This window comes from Mastacembelus armatus, unplaced genomic scaffold, assembly GCF_900324485.2.
Source record: "Mastacembelus armatus unplaced genomic scaffold, fMasArm1.2, whole genome shotgun sequence".
In the NCBI taxonomy this organism is placed as follows: Eukaryota; Metazoa; Chordata; class Actinopteri; order Synbranchiformes; family Mastacembelidae; genus Mastacembelus; species Mastacembelus armatus.
The window spans coordinates 250906-264252 of NW_022872919.1; the positions used below are offsets into that span (position 1 = coordinate 250906).

The 13347-nt window shown below is 44.2% G+C and overlaps 1 protein-coding gene across 8 annotated transcripts in view; it reads right to left on the reverse strand.

The window, feature by feature from the left end:
• The window catches only part of tln2a (talin 2a), a 77026-nt gene that overhangs the window by 23515 nt on the left and 40164 nt on the right, over positions 1–13347 (reverse strand). For all 8 annotated transcript variants that reach the window (XM_026333790.2, XM_026333789.2, XM_026333783.2 and 5 more), the window contains 13 exons: positions 11325–11480; positions 10573–10674; positions 9878–9954; positions 8447–8627; positions 8118–8231; positions 7908–8016; positions 7256–7464; positions 6548–6646; positions 5868–6035; positions 4915–5049; positions 4441–4600; positions 2939–3105; positions 517–645 (listed from right to left, as the gene is read on the reverse strand). In XM_026333790.2, coding sequence (XP_026189575.1) covers positions 517–645; positions 2939–3105; positions 4441–4600; positions 4915–5049; positions 5868–6035; positions 6548–6646; positions 7256–7464; positions 7908–8016; positions 8118–8231; positions 8447–8627; positions 9878–9954; positions 10573–10674; positions 11325–11480 — 1806 coding nt within the window. The remainder of the gene's footprint in view (positions 1–516; positions 646–2938; positions 3106–4440; positions 4601–4914; positions 5050–5867; positions 6036–6547; positions 6647–7255; positions 7465–7907; positions 8017–8117; positions 8232–8446; positions 8628–9877; positions 9955–10572; positions 10675–11324; positions 11481–13347) is intronic.

Consider the following 13347-nt stretch of genomic DNA (forward strand, 5'->3'; position numbering starts at 1 on the left):
GTTTCTTCAAAGTGCACCCGTGATATCTTTTTTTATACACAGATTTGTGCTTCCTCATATTTCTAATGAAAGGACAGGAAGTTAAGCCACTTTATGAAAACTGGCCACATGAATAAATTAAAAGTATAGAATTGTTTTGTATTTATTTTTTTGGTTTCAAGTTTTGTTCTGTTCATAGTTTGCAAAGGCAAATAATAAAAATACTAATATTACTGCAACCAAAAATCATCATGAAGTAAATGAAACACATAAATCCTGTTAATGAGCTGAATATCTTACTGTGAAGTGTAACTGAGCCATGAAACAAATAACCCTGAAGCACATGAGTCACTTCAGCTCTTTCTTGGAGACAGATGATTATTTTTCCAACTCCAGGACTTTTTACAAGAACAAGATCCAAACTAAATTTGCCTAAATGTAATGGTGAAAGACATGCAGCTCTTTCTAGCTGACTGGCTGAAGAACTGAAGTGTAAAAGTGGATGAAACAGAAACTGCGTGTGTCGGCATCACTGACCTCCAGCCTGTTGATCAGTTTCTTCTTAATGGCACTTTGAGCAGCAGCGTTGGTGGCCACACGCAGCCCCTCTGCAGCCTCCCTCAGCCTCTGCTGCTGGTCCTCGTTCTCCGGGTATGCCGCAGCACCCTGAGAGAACACGAACACACACACACACAAATCATGTGAGCGGGGCAGGCAAACAGCTGGTGCAAGGATGGGAGGAACAAAAAGTAAAGTCTGAACAATCTGTAACATTTGCTTTGTACAGTCTTTTCAAATTAATTTGTTAGTTTGCAAAACTTCTTCCTTAGAAAAACATTAACACACACCGACTGAAACCAGCAGCAGACACACAATTGCCATCAGATCTCTGAAAATGAAGCGCACTTCATCACTGAACTCAAACTCAGCTGCAGCTCTTCTTGCCTTAAACAATCACCGCTTTGTTGACGGCTAAAGGTCAAGAGATTCTGTGTTTTCATTTGAGCAAGCAGCTCTTTTTAATCTTCCTGTTTATGTGTCCAACAGTGCAAATGAACTGGGCTCTGTGGAGACCAATATCACTCAGTGCACCCATGCCTCCTGCTGCTGCAGAGAAAGCTAAGCCTCTTCCATTAGGTTAATTAACCGGGAACTTCGGCTTCACCTGCAGCTACAAAAGAGAAAACCCCATGTCATTAAGTTAATGTTTAACCCCACAGCTGCTGCTACAGGAGTCACCACTAACAGAGAAATCACCATCAACGAGGCACAAGCACAAGTTGTTCTGCCGAAGACCTTGTCCAACATGGGGCTAATGTATCAGTCTCAGTAAAATGTTGCTTCAATCAGCTTCAATTCAGTGAAGCTTGCAGTCGTCATGTGTCTCTTGGCAACTGCCGACACCATTTTAATAAAGCAGCCAATTTGCACAGTTGCACAAAAGAGAATCTAACAAGGTATCACATAAGAATTCATCATGAAGGTCTGCCCTACAGTGATACGTAAAGTAGGTGTCTGGAAACAAATCATTACCTGACAACTGGCTTTGAAAAATAAGCGTGCAGCTGTAAAACATACAGTCCAAAAAAAGCAAACAAACAAAAAAACAAACCCCTCGAATAATCAGTTACCGAGGCAACGTCTGGGTGAGGTCACAGCCTCCGCTGACACAGACACGTATACAGCTGTGACGGCGACGAGTCTGGCATCAAACCCGACTAACCAGCCGCAGGGCATCATTTAATTTTCATGGTGGAAGTGGAGAGTTATTAATATCAGTGTGTGATTCTGCAGACAGATAATGAGGCTGATGAAGAGAGAGCAGATAAAGAGTTTGGGTAGAGGAAGACGGGATGAGTGGCAAAGCCTGGCCTTCAGCAGTCTGGGAACGTGGACTTTGATGTCCTCTTGCTCTTCATCATATCATGGTGCAGAAGAAACATGATAAATTTCAACATCCATCACTGTTCATCACACTGTGTAAATTCACCTGGTACTCAGACGACGTCCTGACCACTGCTGTTTATACAAGAGGCTGGTCTGTAACCGCAGAAACGCACTGCTGCTATACCGAAGGCTTAGACCACACTAAATATGATCCATGAATTTCAATTAGTTAAAACTGGCCACTACAGTGTTTACACTACTCATTCAACAAGGTGCATGGAGTCAGCAGAGCAGCACCGCTTTTATTTCAGTCACCTTATTACAAGTTCAACTGACAAATCACTACATTCATTAGAGATTAAAGCAAACCAGTGATGGAGCCGCATGAGACTGAGACTATACTATCAACATCGACATTAAACATACATGCAGCTTATTCCAGGGCTTCATGTTGATCTAAACAGGGTCTTAGAGACGTATATCCTGCTGCTGCCACATGGACAATAAACAACTGAATAACCTCAATGACACAACAGGGTGTCTCAGCCAAAACTGAATAAAAACATATAACACAAGCAAAAACTGTCACTAATTTAATTTATATGATTTCCAGCTTTGCAAGACATGGTGATGTTTGCAGATGCTGATGTTTGCAGATGTTGATGTTTACAGATGCTGATGTTTACAGATGCTGATGTTTACAGATGCTGATGTTTACAGATGCTGATGTTACCATCCACACCTCTGAAAAGCGACACTCTGGGATTCAGCTGTTCTGCTCATGCCCTACATTTCTTTTGAAGAAATTTTTAAAGCTCATCTTTTCCAACAAGGCCAAGCAGAATCATAATAATCTCAAACATTCGTCTTTTTTCTTCATTTTCACACACATACACAAACTTATACATACATAAGTCCTGCCCTGTGCAGCTTTATGTCAAATCCCACTGATGTGATTAAAACCACCACAGTATAGAAGCTACACATGGAGTAAAGCTGGTTCTACAGCTCGGCTCAGTCGACTGCTTCCTGTGAAAAAATGTAGAAAGAAGAAAACTTTACTGCTGCTCACCTTCGCTGCCTCCACCATCCTTGCAGTGGCGTCTGCCAGCAGTTTAGCAGCTGCCAGTAGCTTCTTTGAATTGTCGACGTCAATCTCGGCCTCAGCATCGGACCTCATAGCGTTCACCAGGTCTGAGGTGGCCTGAGCCAAGACCCGAGCCTGACGCACCATCTCTCCTGCAGGAGAGAGGGTGACACAAGACCAGGTAAAGAAAAAAAATGAGGGGACAAAAAACAACAAGAAAACTGTGACTGTTAACGCTGCTTTAAATGAACTATGAATAAATGTTTTCTATAGCATACTGAATAAAATCCATCTTTTCTTCAGCCACGTGAAAAGGAGACGACATGCAGGTTTGAATGGATGCAAATAATGCAAAGCTGCCAAACCAAGTGAATCATATCAACATGTCAGACTGCATCGATTTTATAACTTGATACCATTTGATTTTGTAGCAGAAAGACGCTTATTAAAATGTCTGATGTGGACTTAGGTTCTGAAAGCTTGACAATAATAAACAACAGTGAGCTTTTAAGTTTTAGGGTGTGAAGGCAAAAAGCACCTGGAGGGAGAAAACAAGAAGCAAACATCTTTCACTCGGCTCTGTGTGGCTGAATTTCTCGCACAGCTTTGTTCTCGATCAGATCTATAACAGCTGTAGGGGACTATTCCATCAGCAGAAGTGTTTTTGACTCTGAAAATCAGACTACTGAGGCAAGACCTAAAGGAAAAGGCGTGGACCAGACTACATTTCCTCTGTTAAAGCAGACTTGGTGCAGCAGAGAAGCTACGCAGGGGAAATTCACCTGAATCTATCAGCTGATCTGACAAGACTCCACTACAAAAAGATTCATACTTGTTTTATCTTCACGTTTAATTCCTGTACATATGCACCAGGCGTGACAAAAGCAGACATATCTGACACCAGTGTTCGCCAACAGGCCGCACATATTCAGGCCTCAGCAGAGCAAACAGCAATCCGCCCCATCTGTCAGTCCAATCAATCAGCCTGAGCTGACTGCCGGGCCGGAATCGGACCCGTCTGCCTTTCTCTGCTGTCAGACTTGTTAACATCACTGTCAGCTTTTCTCTGTGGCTTCACCGGGGCTGACAGCCGTCCATTTAAACCCGCCATCACCCCCGTCTCTCGGACCAGACTATGGAATGAGGCAAGAAAAGTAAGACGCCTCCTCGGCTACTTCAGAGCTGGTCGGCCAGTTTTAAAAGTAGGAGTCCAGATTTTTTCTCTATGCGCCAATTTTCACAGAATCTGAATCAGAAAAATTTATTTATTGAGCCCTTGTTTTGTTGCAGCACCTCTAGAGCTTCTGCCATGACGAATAAAACTAAAGCCTCACTGAAACTATTTGCTGCAGGCTCCTGCTAATCACTGCTTAAACCATAGGTGTCAGTAAATCTTGCTTAAATTAATAATCCTGTAAATAATCCTGAATCAACATATTTTAGATATTGTTCCTTTTACCTCACAGCAATTACTGTTTTGGACTCACCTGCGTCTCCCATTGAGGTGAAGATGCTCTCTGTGACGGTCATGATGGTGTCTGTGGCCTGGTCGTAGCGCCCGATAGGCTCTCCCCTGGAGGTGTACTGCCGCACGTGCTGCAGGAGATCCGCCAGAGCCTGACTGACCACGCTGGCTGCTGCGCTCACCTTCCAACACACACCAGACAAACACCATCACTATTAGTGCTGCACTGCTTAAGCTGCATTATTCTCCTCTCCTCACTCCACACGGCCGGGCAGGGGCACATTGCACTCATCATCTTCACTGCTTCTTAAGCTGAGGACACAAACTCAACATCCCACATAAATTAACAAATGAAAAGGTTTGACTATCAATATTCAACGTGACAAACCAGGCAAGTCATTTGTTCCTAATTAGTGTTTCCTGGGTCAAACCTCTGATAAATCCTATTTCCTGAAGGGAACAATGGGATTACAGTGCACTGCTGGTTTACACAGACCTGTTTGAGGAGCTCGCCGTCCTCTGTAGCGGAGAGACAGGCCTGGACGCAGCTTTCCACCGATCGATCCACCAGCTTTCCTGCTTCGATCAGCTGCTCCTGGCAAACTGGGGAACTGATGGTGGGACTCACCACCTACGACAACACGGAGGAGGTGAGAAGACACACAGGTAATAAGTTCAAACTTCTCTCCACTGCAATAATGACAAACACATGAAAGCAAGTTTTATTGCTCTGGTTTAAATGCTTTTCAAACATTCAGCAAATAGAAACACAAACAAAAGAGAAGATATCAGTTCTGCCCAGAGTAAAACCTTATTCAACGTGATGTGACTAGAAAATAAACAGATTTCACTCAGGCATCAAAACACTGCCATAGCAGCCTTTTCATCATTAAATCACAAATCTCATTTCACAGAGAACAGAGGAAACAGAAAGATGAGAGAACGAAAAGAAGATTTGAGAGGGATTCAGCAGATGGTTCTCATTACTCTGCCATGCAGCGTGGTAAGGATTTGTTTAGTAAATGCAGCCATTGAGCCCAGGAGCCAGGAGAGCATTTACACTAACTAGAGGCATGTGGATTTTAGAGTTCAGCATGTGCAAATATAACGAGGGCACAGGGTATTTACCAGTACCATGGGGGATTCTCATACACTCAGAAATATGTTTTGGCAGGAGATAAGTTTTTATACTATTCCAATACCTGAGGAAATCAAACCTCACCCTCACAGTCGACAAATGATTCAACTGCAAATGCAGGATTATCATCATGCACTCAGACAGTTTAACAACAGCTTTATCTGCAGCTTATAATGAAAAGCATCCACTGAATATCATTTTTGGCCACTGAGTGAATATTATACAAATACTGATATGACGTGAGACATCCAGTATAATGAGCTGCACATTTCATGGGTGTTTTTTTTTTGTGCAGGTTTATTCTGCTGTACCTTGGCGCACGCCACCAGCTGGGAGGTGGACAGGGCACACTGGGTGGCAGCAGCAATGACCCGGTTCTGGAGCACGGTGTCCTCTGCAACCTGGGCCACGTTCTTGGCCTTAAGGACCAGCATTGCAGCAGCGTTGGCCACAGCTTTGGCCAGATTCATCAGGATGTCCTGCACAACAGGTGGCAAACGGAAACAAAACAAACATGACCAGCAAATTCAAATCCGCAAGGTCGGTCCCGTAAGACTTGTTGAGGAACAACAGCGCAGGTAAAGGTTAAACTATCATTGAATACAGCTCTTGAAACACACGAGGAAGATTTCCTATAAATGTAACAACCATCTGTCCTCTCATTTCATTTCGACCAGGAAAGCAGTGGTGATTGGGTATGTGTGTGTGTCATAGAGACATAGTGAAGCTCTGTTGGATTGATCTTTGTATAATCCAAACCACAACTGTGTTACAGTAACAATATGATTTAGTCAAGTATGAGCTACAAGAAAAACACAAGCTGAACATCTAGATCAGTGTCCAACGCAAACAACATCATCCAGGAAAACTAAGGGGAAAAAAAGTACTTTGAATATCTTCCCTGGGTTTTCCCCTCGTTTGATTAACTCAGTGCTGGTTCCACTTTTGTGTGGATGAAGCCACGATGATAAATTGGCAGGTGCAACGTTACCTGGAACCTCTCGTCTGTCTCGTTCTCTCCAATCTGGCGCAGGAGATCTCCACTGGCCTGGCCGATGCTGCCTGCTGCTGTCAGCACCGTCTGTCTGGGCTACACACACACACACACACACACACAAACCATATGAAACTGTATCATCCTGTATCTACAGATATGGTTTCTGCTTGCTAGGTAAAATGTTTCACTGTACTTTAAATCTGTGAATTTCAGCATCTCCTGTTCTAACCACCTACAGGCCACATATTGTCTAATACACAGGCACGAAATCCTAAGAAATGTGCAACTACATTGTGTAGAAAACCAAGTACACACAAAATCTGGTGAAGAGTTTGCTGCTGCATGGGCTGAACTCCAGAGTCAGGCTCCAGTTTCACACATTTGTCTCCATTTTCTGCTCCGTCTACTGTCTTGTGTCTTTGCCCATGTGTGCTCTGTATTTGCCTTCAGCTTGATATAGGGAAGAGTTTTCACCATCCTTTCACATTTTAATCTACACTAGACCCTCCTGGATTTAAATACCATGTTGGACTTCAACATGACAGTAGATAGAACAAATATTCTAAATATTCTCTTTCAGAGAGAAACTGATAATAGTGTAAATCAAATATACAGCATTGAAAAATAGTCACAATCAAGAAGGTTTAAATTGACATGTTTTACAAAGCAGGAAGTCGTTATCTGAGAGTTTCCTTTGCTCACCTCTCCAGAGGCCGGCTCCACAGCTTTCAGCAGGTCAGACACGGCCCCGGCCAGTGTCCTGGCAGCCTTCATCAGGTCGTTACCTCCACCCACGTCGTCCTCCATCAGCGCGGCCAGCAGCTTCACACCCTTTGACATTTCAGTCAGGTTGGAAGAGATGGTGGTGATGGCACAGCCCACTGCTGTGTAGTCTGTGTCCATCGGATCACCTGAGCGCAGGGAGGAAGCCCAGAGTAAGAAAGAAATAATAAAACCCTAAAAGAACAACTGTTCTCTACTGGCACGTCGGTTCATTAAAGCACTGACATAAGCAGGTAAAAGTACAGAAATGAAGAGCAAACTGTTTTCAGTCTGAAGGGCAGATAAGACGAAAAACCAACTAGCTGCCGATTTTAATTTGAAGTGCAACAGACACCAGCACACACTGACCAAACCACAGCAGGAAGTAAAGAAATTGTGAGAGGCTCAGCTTAAAAGCTGTTAATTGTCCAGATCATTTAACCATTGGATTTTCAATAAATGCCAATATTGACAAATGCATAAGGCAGCTGGAGATAAATTCTGCTCAGTAAATCAAAGCTTCACTATCAGAAGAGAGAGTTCAGGCCCCAAAGCAGAACGCAGTCTGCTGAGCGACGCCAGTGCCACTGACCAGCTGTGAGGTTGACCACAGAGGCTGTTCCTGCAGTGATGGCATCAACCTGGGAGTGGATCTCATGTTTCGACTCATCCATCTTGTTCTGGATCCACACCTTAGATGCCTGGACACACAGAGCAAACATCAGGTCATTACACTTCATGCATGACCAGCACTATGTGTGTGAAGGTGTTACATGAAGTGGACATAAGCAGTGTGAAGTACCATGTCCTGTCCCAGCGGTGGCAGGTTGTCAACCTCTCCCAGGTCAAACTGGGCTTTCTGCACAGCTTGCATACTGGTGTTGATGGTTCCCATCAGAGCCTGCTGTGCTGAACTCTACACAAACAGGAACATTACGGAGGTGAGAATCTTACAGAATGTAGTCTGAGGAAAGAGGACTGGCCCTCCGTGAAGCGAAGTGTTTGTATTTAAAGTAGAGAAGGTGAAAGGTAAGTAAGTAAGAAAGAAAGAAAGAACAGAACTCACTGACTAAAAACAAATAAGAATGGACAGACATCATACTGGGAGGCTTTCTGTTGTACTGGTCTTACCAGCGGTGGCATGTGTCCACGGTGCATCTGACCCATAGTGATCTGCTGTTGAGCAGATGGCATGGTGCCCATGCTGAGGGACTCTGCGCCAATGGAGCCTGAGCGGATCACCCCTGGCAGTGCCACAGAGCCGTGCTCCACCCGGCCAACGCGATTAAACTGCTGCTGCAGGATGGTGGACCTGCAGGTACCGCAAGCAGGCACACGGTTAATACAGCACCTGCAAATGCTTCTGATATGATATGACATATGTGCAGAACAAAACCCTGTAGCTGTAACATCCAATCTGCAAATCTAAAGAACCAGTGACCAAGTTAAAACAGACCACATGCATACTTCAACATTCATATACAAGCATGATATACGGTAGATACACAAACAGTACAGAGCCATGCAGCTGGTTAATGGAGACAGCAGCTGAAGCAGTGGCACACACACAAAGACAGTGATATAAGAAGAGAAACATATTTTCCCAGAAAGAAAAGTCATTATAAAAGACAAAAAGAGCATGTTTCTTGTGTTTAGATGTGTGTGTGTTTAGATGTGTGTGTGTTTGTGTGTGTTTATGGCAGGGACACAACAGCAGGCAGTGTGGCTGTGTGCTTCTTGTGACAGTGGTCCAGTAACACAAAGCAGACTGACACTGCAGAATGTTCCCACTGTGTACTTCTGGAAGACAAAGCTTTGTTTTGTTTTTGCTCAGATAAGGCCTTGCACAGTTTGGCTCGCTGTGTGTTTGTAGTATTAAAGACTTTTGCCGTCGGCCCTGTGCACAAACCCAGATAAAAGCAAAATGGGAAAAAACCCCCACAATAACAATTGCAGCAAATAGTCTCCGAGTGGAGAGCCGGAAAGCAATTTTAATTGAGCCTAGACAGGAAAACAGGCTTCAGTTACGCATTGAGAGTCCAGTGCGGATAAATGAGCTAATACGCATCTAATCAGGAAATGTTCTGATAGAGCCTTCACTTGTCCAGTGAAGCACAATTTCTTCACAGAACGATTATCTCTCAGGATGAAGTCCAGCTAAGGACGTGTTCCCGTGGTGAAATGAGGTTCTGGGAGATTGATGTGTGAGCTGTGGTCGAGGGAAGTACTGGGGAGGAAACTGAAAACGGGCCCTGCCTGATAAAAGATTTCGCTGGAACGAAATCTATTAACTCTATTTTATATTAATCTCTAGACCTACAAGCTTGTTGTCCAGTAGTTTTCTTTATTTTCTTGCTTGTGCTGAGCTTTTTCTTTGTAATTATATTATTTCCTGGTAGATACTGTAGCTCATACTGCAAAATGAAAGATACCAACTGTCTCCATCAGTGACTAAAAGGGTCTTCAAGCCTGCTGCTGGGTGTGTGAGGCTGCACACAGACCCTGTGGCTCTAACACATCAGCTGACACTGACACACTTATTGGTCCCACCACTACACATACTTCTTCGGGGATACAGATTCCTCAAGCATGGTCGACTCCTCATCGCCTTCAAGTCCAAAACGGTCCTTGCTTTGTTTCTGCAGGGCAGAGAGAAACATTAGGAAATATTATTTTCAACAAGCTGACAGGAGGCTACTGTTGCTAAGCAGATTTTGCAGCGTCGGTGTCACACAAAGAAAAACTGGGCCCAAGTTCATCGAGCAGCTGGAGAGGGAAACCGATTTCATGGATAAGGATACACAAGATGTAGGACAGAACTAATCTGGCAGGAAAAACGAGTTTCAGATGTGCTGGGATAGTTCTCAGTATTTTGAAGGTATCAGGCTTAGAAAGTAAATTGACGGGGAGAGAGAAGGGTGGCTTAAATGTGATGGATTTATAGAAGAACTGGGTGCTAACAAGCTAACACGTTCAAATGTTAATCCTGGGGCTCTTGAGGGCATGGTGAAACACACTCTAATGCTTCTGAAGGTTGTTAGTCATAATCTTTTACTGACAAAAAGAAAAAGCCTGCTGATTGCTGTGCACTGAATGAGGAATCCACACAGTGTCCAGCTATCCTGTACTTCTTTTTGCAGCTGTATGACACACAGACCTGGATAGAATCCAGCATCAACAGACCCGAGACTTTATCTGCCACCAGAGGAAGTTGATTCATTAAGGTTCATCTGTGTCTCCGGAGATAAACATCTCACCTTTTTGAGGATGATGTCGATGTAACCGGCAATGAGCTGGGAGATCTGCTCCCCTTCGGTGGTCTGCACTGAGTAGTAACTCTCCTGGTACTCCCCAAAATCCTACACACACACACACACACACACACACACGCAAGCCTGTAAGAAAAGTAACCTCTGCAGAGCCTGTGCTGACACAGTTGGTTTCAGATGACTACCACACATTGTGTTCGGTGAAATCACCTCTTGCCACCTTGCGACTGATCAAAAATTGCTGCCCAGGAAACTGTACGACTGCTCGAACATGTGGACCAACAAACGAAACTCTAAATCCCAGCGTCACAAAGACACACGGACTGAACTGCACTCCACTAAATTAACAGCCTGATAGAGAAGCTGTGTTAATTTAATGGAGACAGCGAGACATTGAGTCTGGGTGCTGGCACAAAGGAGGGATACTGACAGAAAAGACAAAAGAATCTGTTCAATAACTGGAGTGCACGAGGGAATAAAAGGACAGGCAGACTGAGCACTGGTTGTTGAGTTTACTGGGAACCTGTCATGCTTATTTTCTACTGTTGATATCGTGCTTGGTGTGGGCAGAATGAATAAAAGATCAAATGGGTGCAAGAACAAAGCCAGCAGAACCAAAAGAAACTGGAAACTCCTGTGAGAAAAATAGATATCTGGTGCTACAGTGTGAGTGTGCAGTCAGATGTTGCAGCTTTTCTCATTAAATCTTCTTCTGTGGGTGAAGGGTACGTGGGTCTCACCAGGGTGAAGCTCTTGGGCGACGCTGCCCACCTCTTCACTGTGGTAAGAGGCCACTCCTGGACCACATCTTTGGTCTTCTCGTCCACTCTCATCACAGACTCTTTGGTGATCCCCAGCAGCCGCGGCACCAGCTTGTTCTTGCTCTTCATCTTCTCCTGCAAAAAGAAAAAGAAAGAACACACACACACACACACACACACTTTATTCAACCCTGTTCCTAAGCACAAGAGCATTAACAACAGGCACTTTCTTCTCTAACTTCATTCTGTGAAGGATCTCCACCCTTTGCAGTCAGTCAGGATTAGATGATGATTTTCACTGACAACACAAGAAAATCTATGGTTTATTCTTTAGTGACAAAAATGAAAAAGACAAAAGTAAAGCTTCTAAAGCTTCCTTGGTGTCGTCCTGCTCCCACTCTGCCTTCGGTTATACAGGTGAATTCAAAGTGATCTGCCACGATGGTTTTTCATGTTTAACCAGTCAAAAAAAAAACCTTTCACAGTTAGTGAATCAAATGTTATGTCTATCTGCAGATCCATAACTCTCGACCTTCCTGCGCTGCCTAGACCTCTAATGTAGCGCCCAGTGGCTCTGTGGGATGACACACAGCAGAGGTCCCTCCCTGCAGGAGATGCAGTCAGGAAGCAGGTGGAGAGAAGGTGATGGGCTGTGACATGAGGGCGAAGAGGAGAGCTGCGTGAAAAGGCTTATGGCTTACGGACAAGAGACTGGGGTTATTTAAGAGGTTTCTGCACTGCTGCCTACGCTCAGGGATGCCAGAAACGGCAAAGGTGAGCAAATAAGACGTCAAACTGATCGACGAGAACAAAGATCCAAGACCAGAAGGTGTGATATAGTTTAGGATTTAAGATCTGGTTTATGCTGAAGAGAGAACGACAGGGCAGACTGCCACTGCATGTGCAATACGTGAGATACTACAAAGGAAGATTTGTTGAGACGAATGAAGTTTTGTTTTTTACTTCACCATTTTCCTAGAACCTTTCCTTTTCCAGGAACTGTCTGGCACAGAGTCAGCAACAAGCAAGCAATCACCAGAAATCATCTAATTTTCTTCAGCAATGAAACGGTGCCAAGTGGAAAGTAATTCATCGATGCAGACAGGGACGTTTCCCAGGACCGTGTGTGCAGGATATTCTCATGGGGACAGAAGATGCATGTCGGGGGGGGGGGGTGTCACCTGTCAGTCCTGTCACTGCAGTTTCACAGGTACTACAGCGCTAAATTCAGCAAATTGCTCCTAACAGCAGGCATCACTGGCAGTTGGTCTTATTTGGGAGAGCAAGCGTTCCAGGTTGGCCAGTACAACGTCTCCCAGTCTCCCTCATTGACTTCACTTCCTCCCAAACTCACTCTCAAATAATCCGTGTCACACCCGGCTGCACAGACAGCACTCGGTTTCCTTCCAGGAAAACACTCGTCTCCCTGCAGACAAGGTGCTGCTGGTGTGTGTGTGTGTGTGGGTGTGTGGGTGTGTGGGTGTGTGGGTGTGTGGGTGTGTGGGTGTGTGGGTGTGTGGGTGTGTGGGTGTGTGGGTGTGTGGGTGTGTGTGGACAATGACGGTGTGAACAGTGTGTGCATGAAGGAAAATCTGCAAACCTCCAATGGCCCCTGTGGGGAGCACTTTGGGAGGCCATTTTTAGGTTTTCACTATTTAAAACAGTTTTTAAGCTTTATTTCATTTGAATTGCGTAACCTTAAGTTTCATACAGGACACCATCACCTCTCATTGGAAATAACAAAAGCTGTAAAATGAATAAATGACACAATCAAGACCAATACGATCAACACATAACTGAACTTTTAATGCAAACAAACCACGTTTAGATTTTCACATCAGCTTTTTTTCTAAACCTCTAAACTGACCTACATAAAAAAAATACCAGCTTACTCATTTTAAAGATAAATTTAAAGGGCGAGTAGCTAAACTCAGACTAGATTATTCGTTTTTGGGGGTGGTTGATGTTCTCTTGGAATAAAATGTGTTCCTATAAAAAGAAG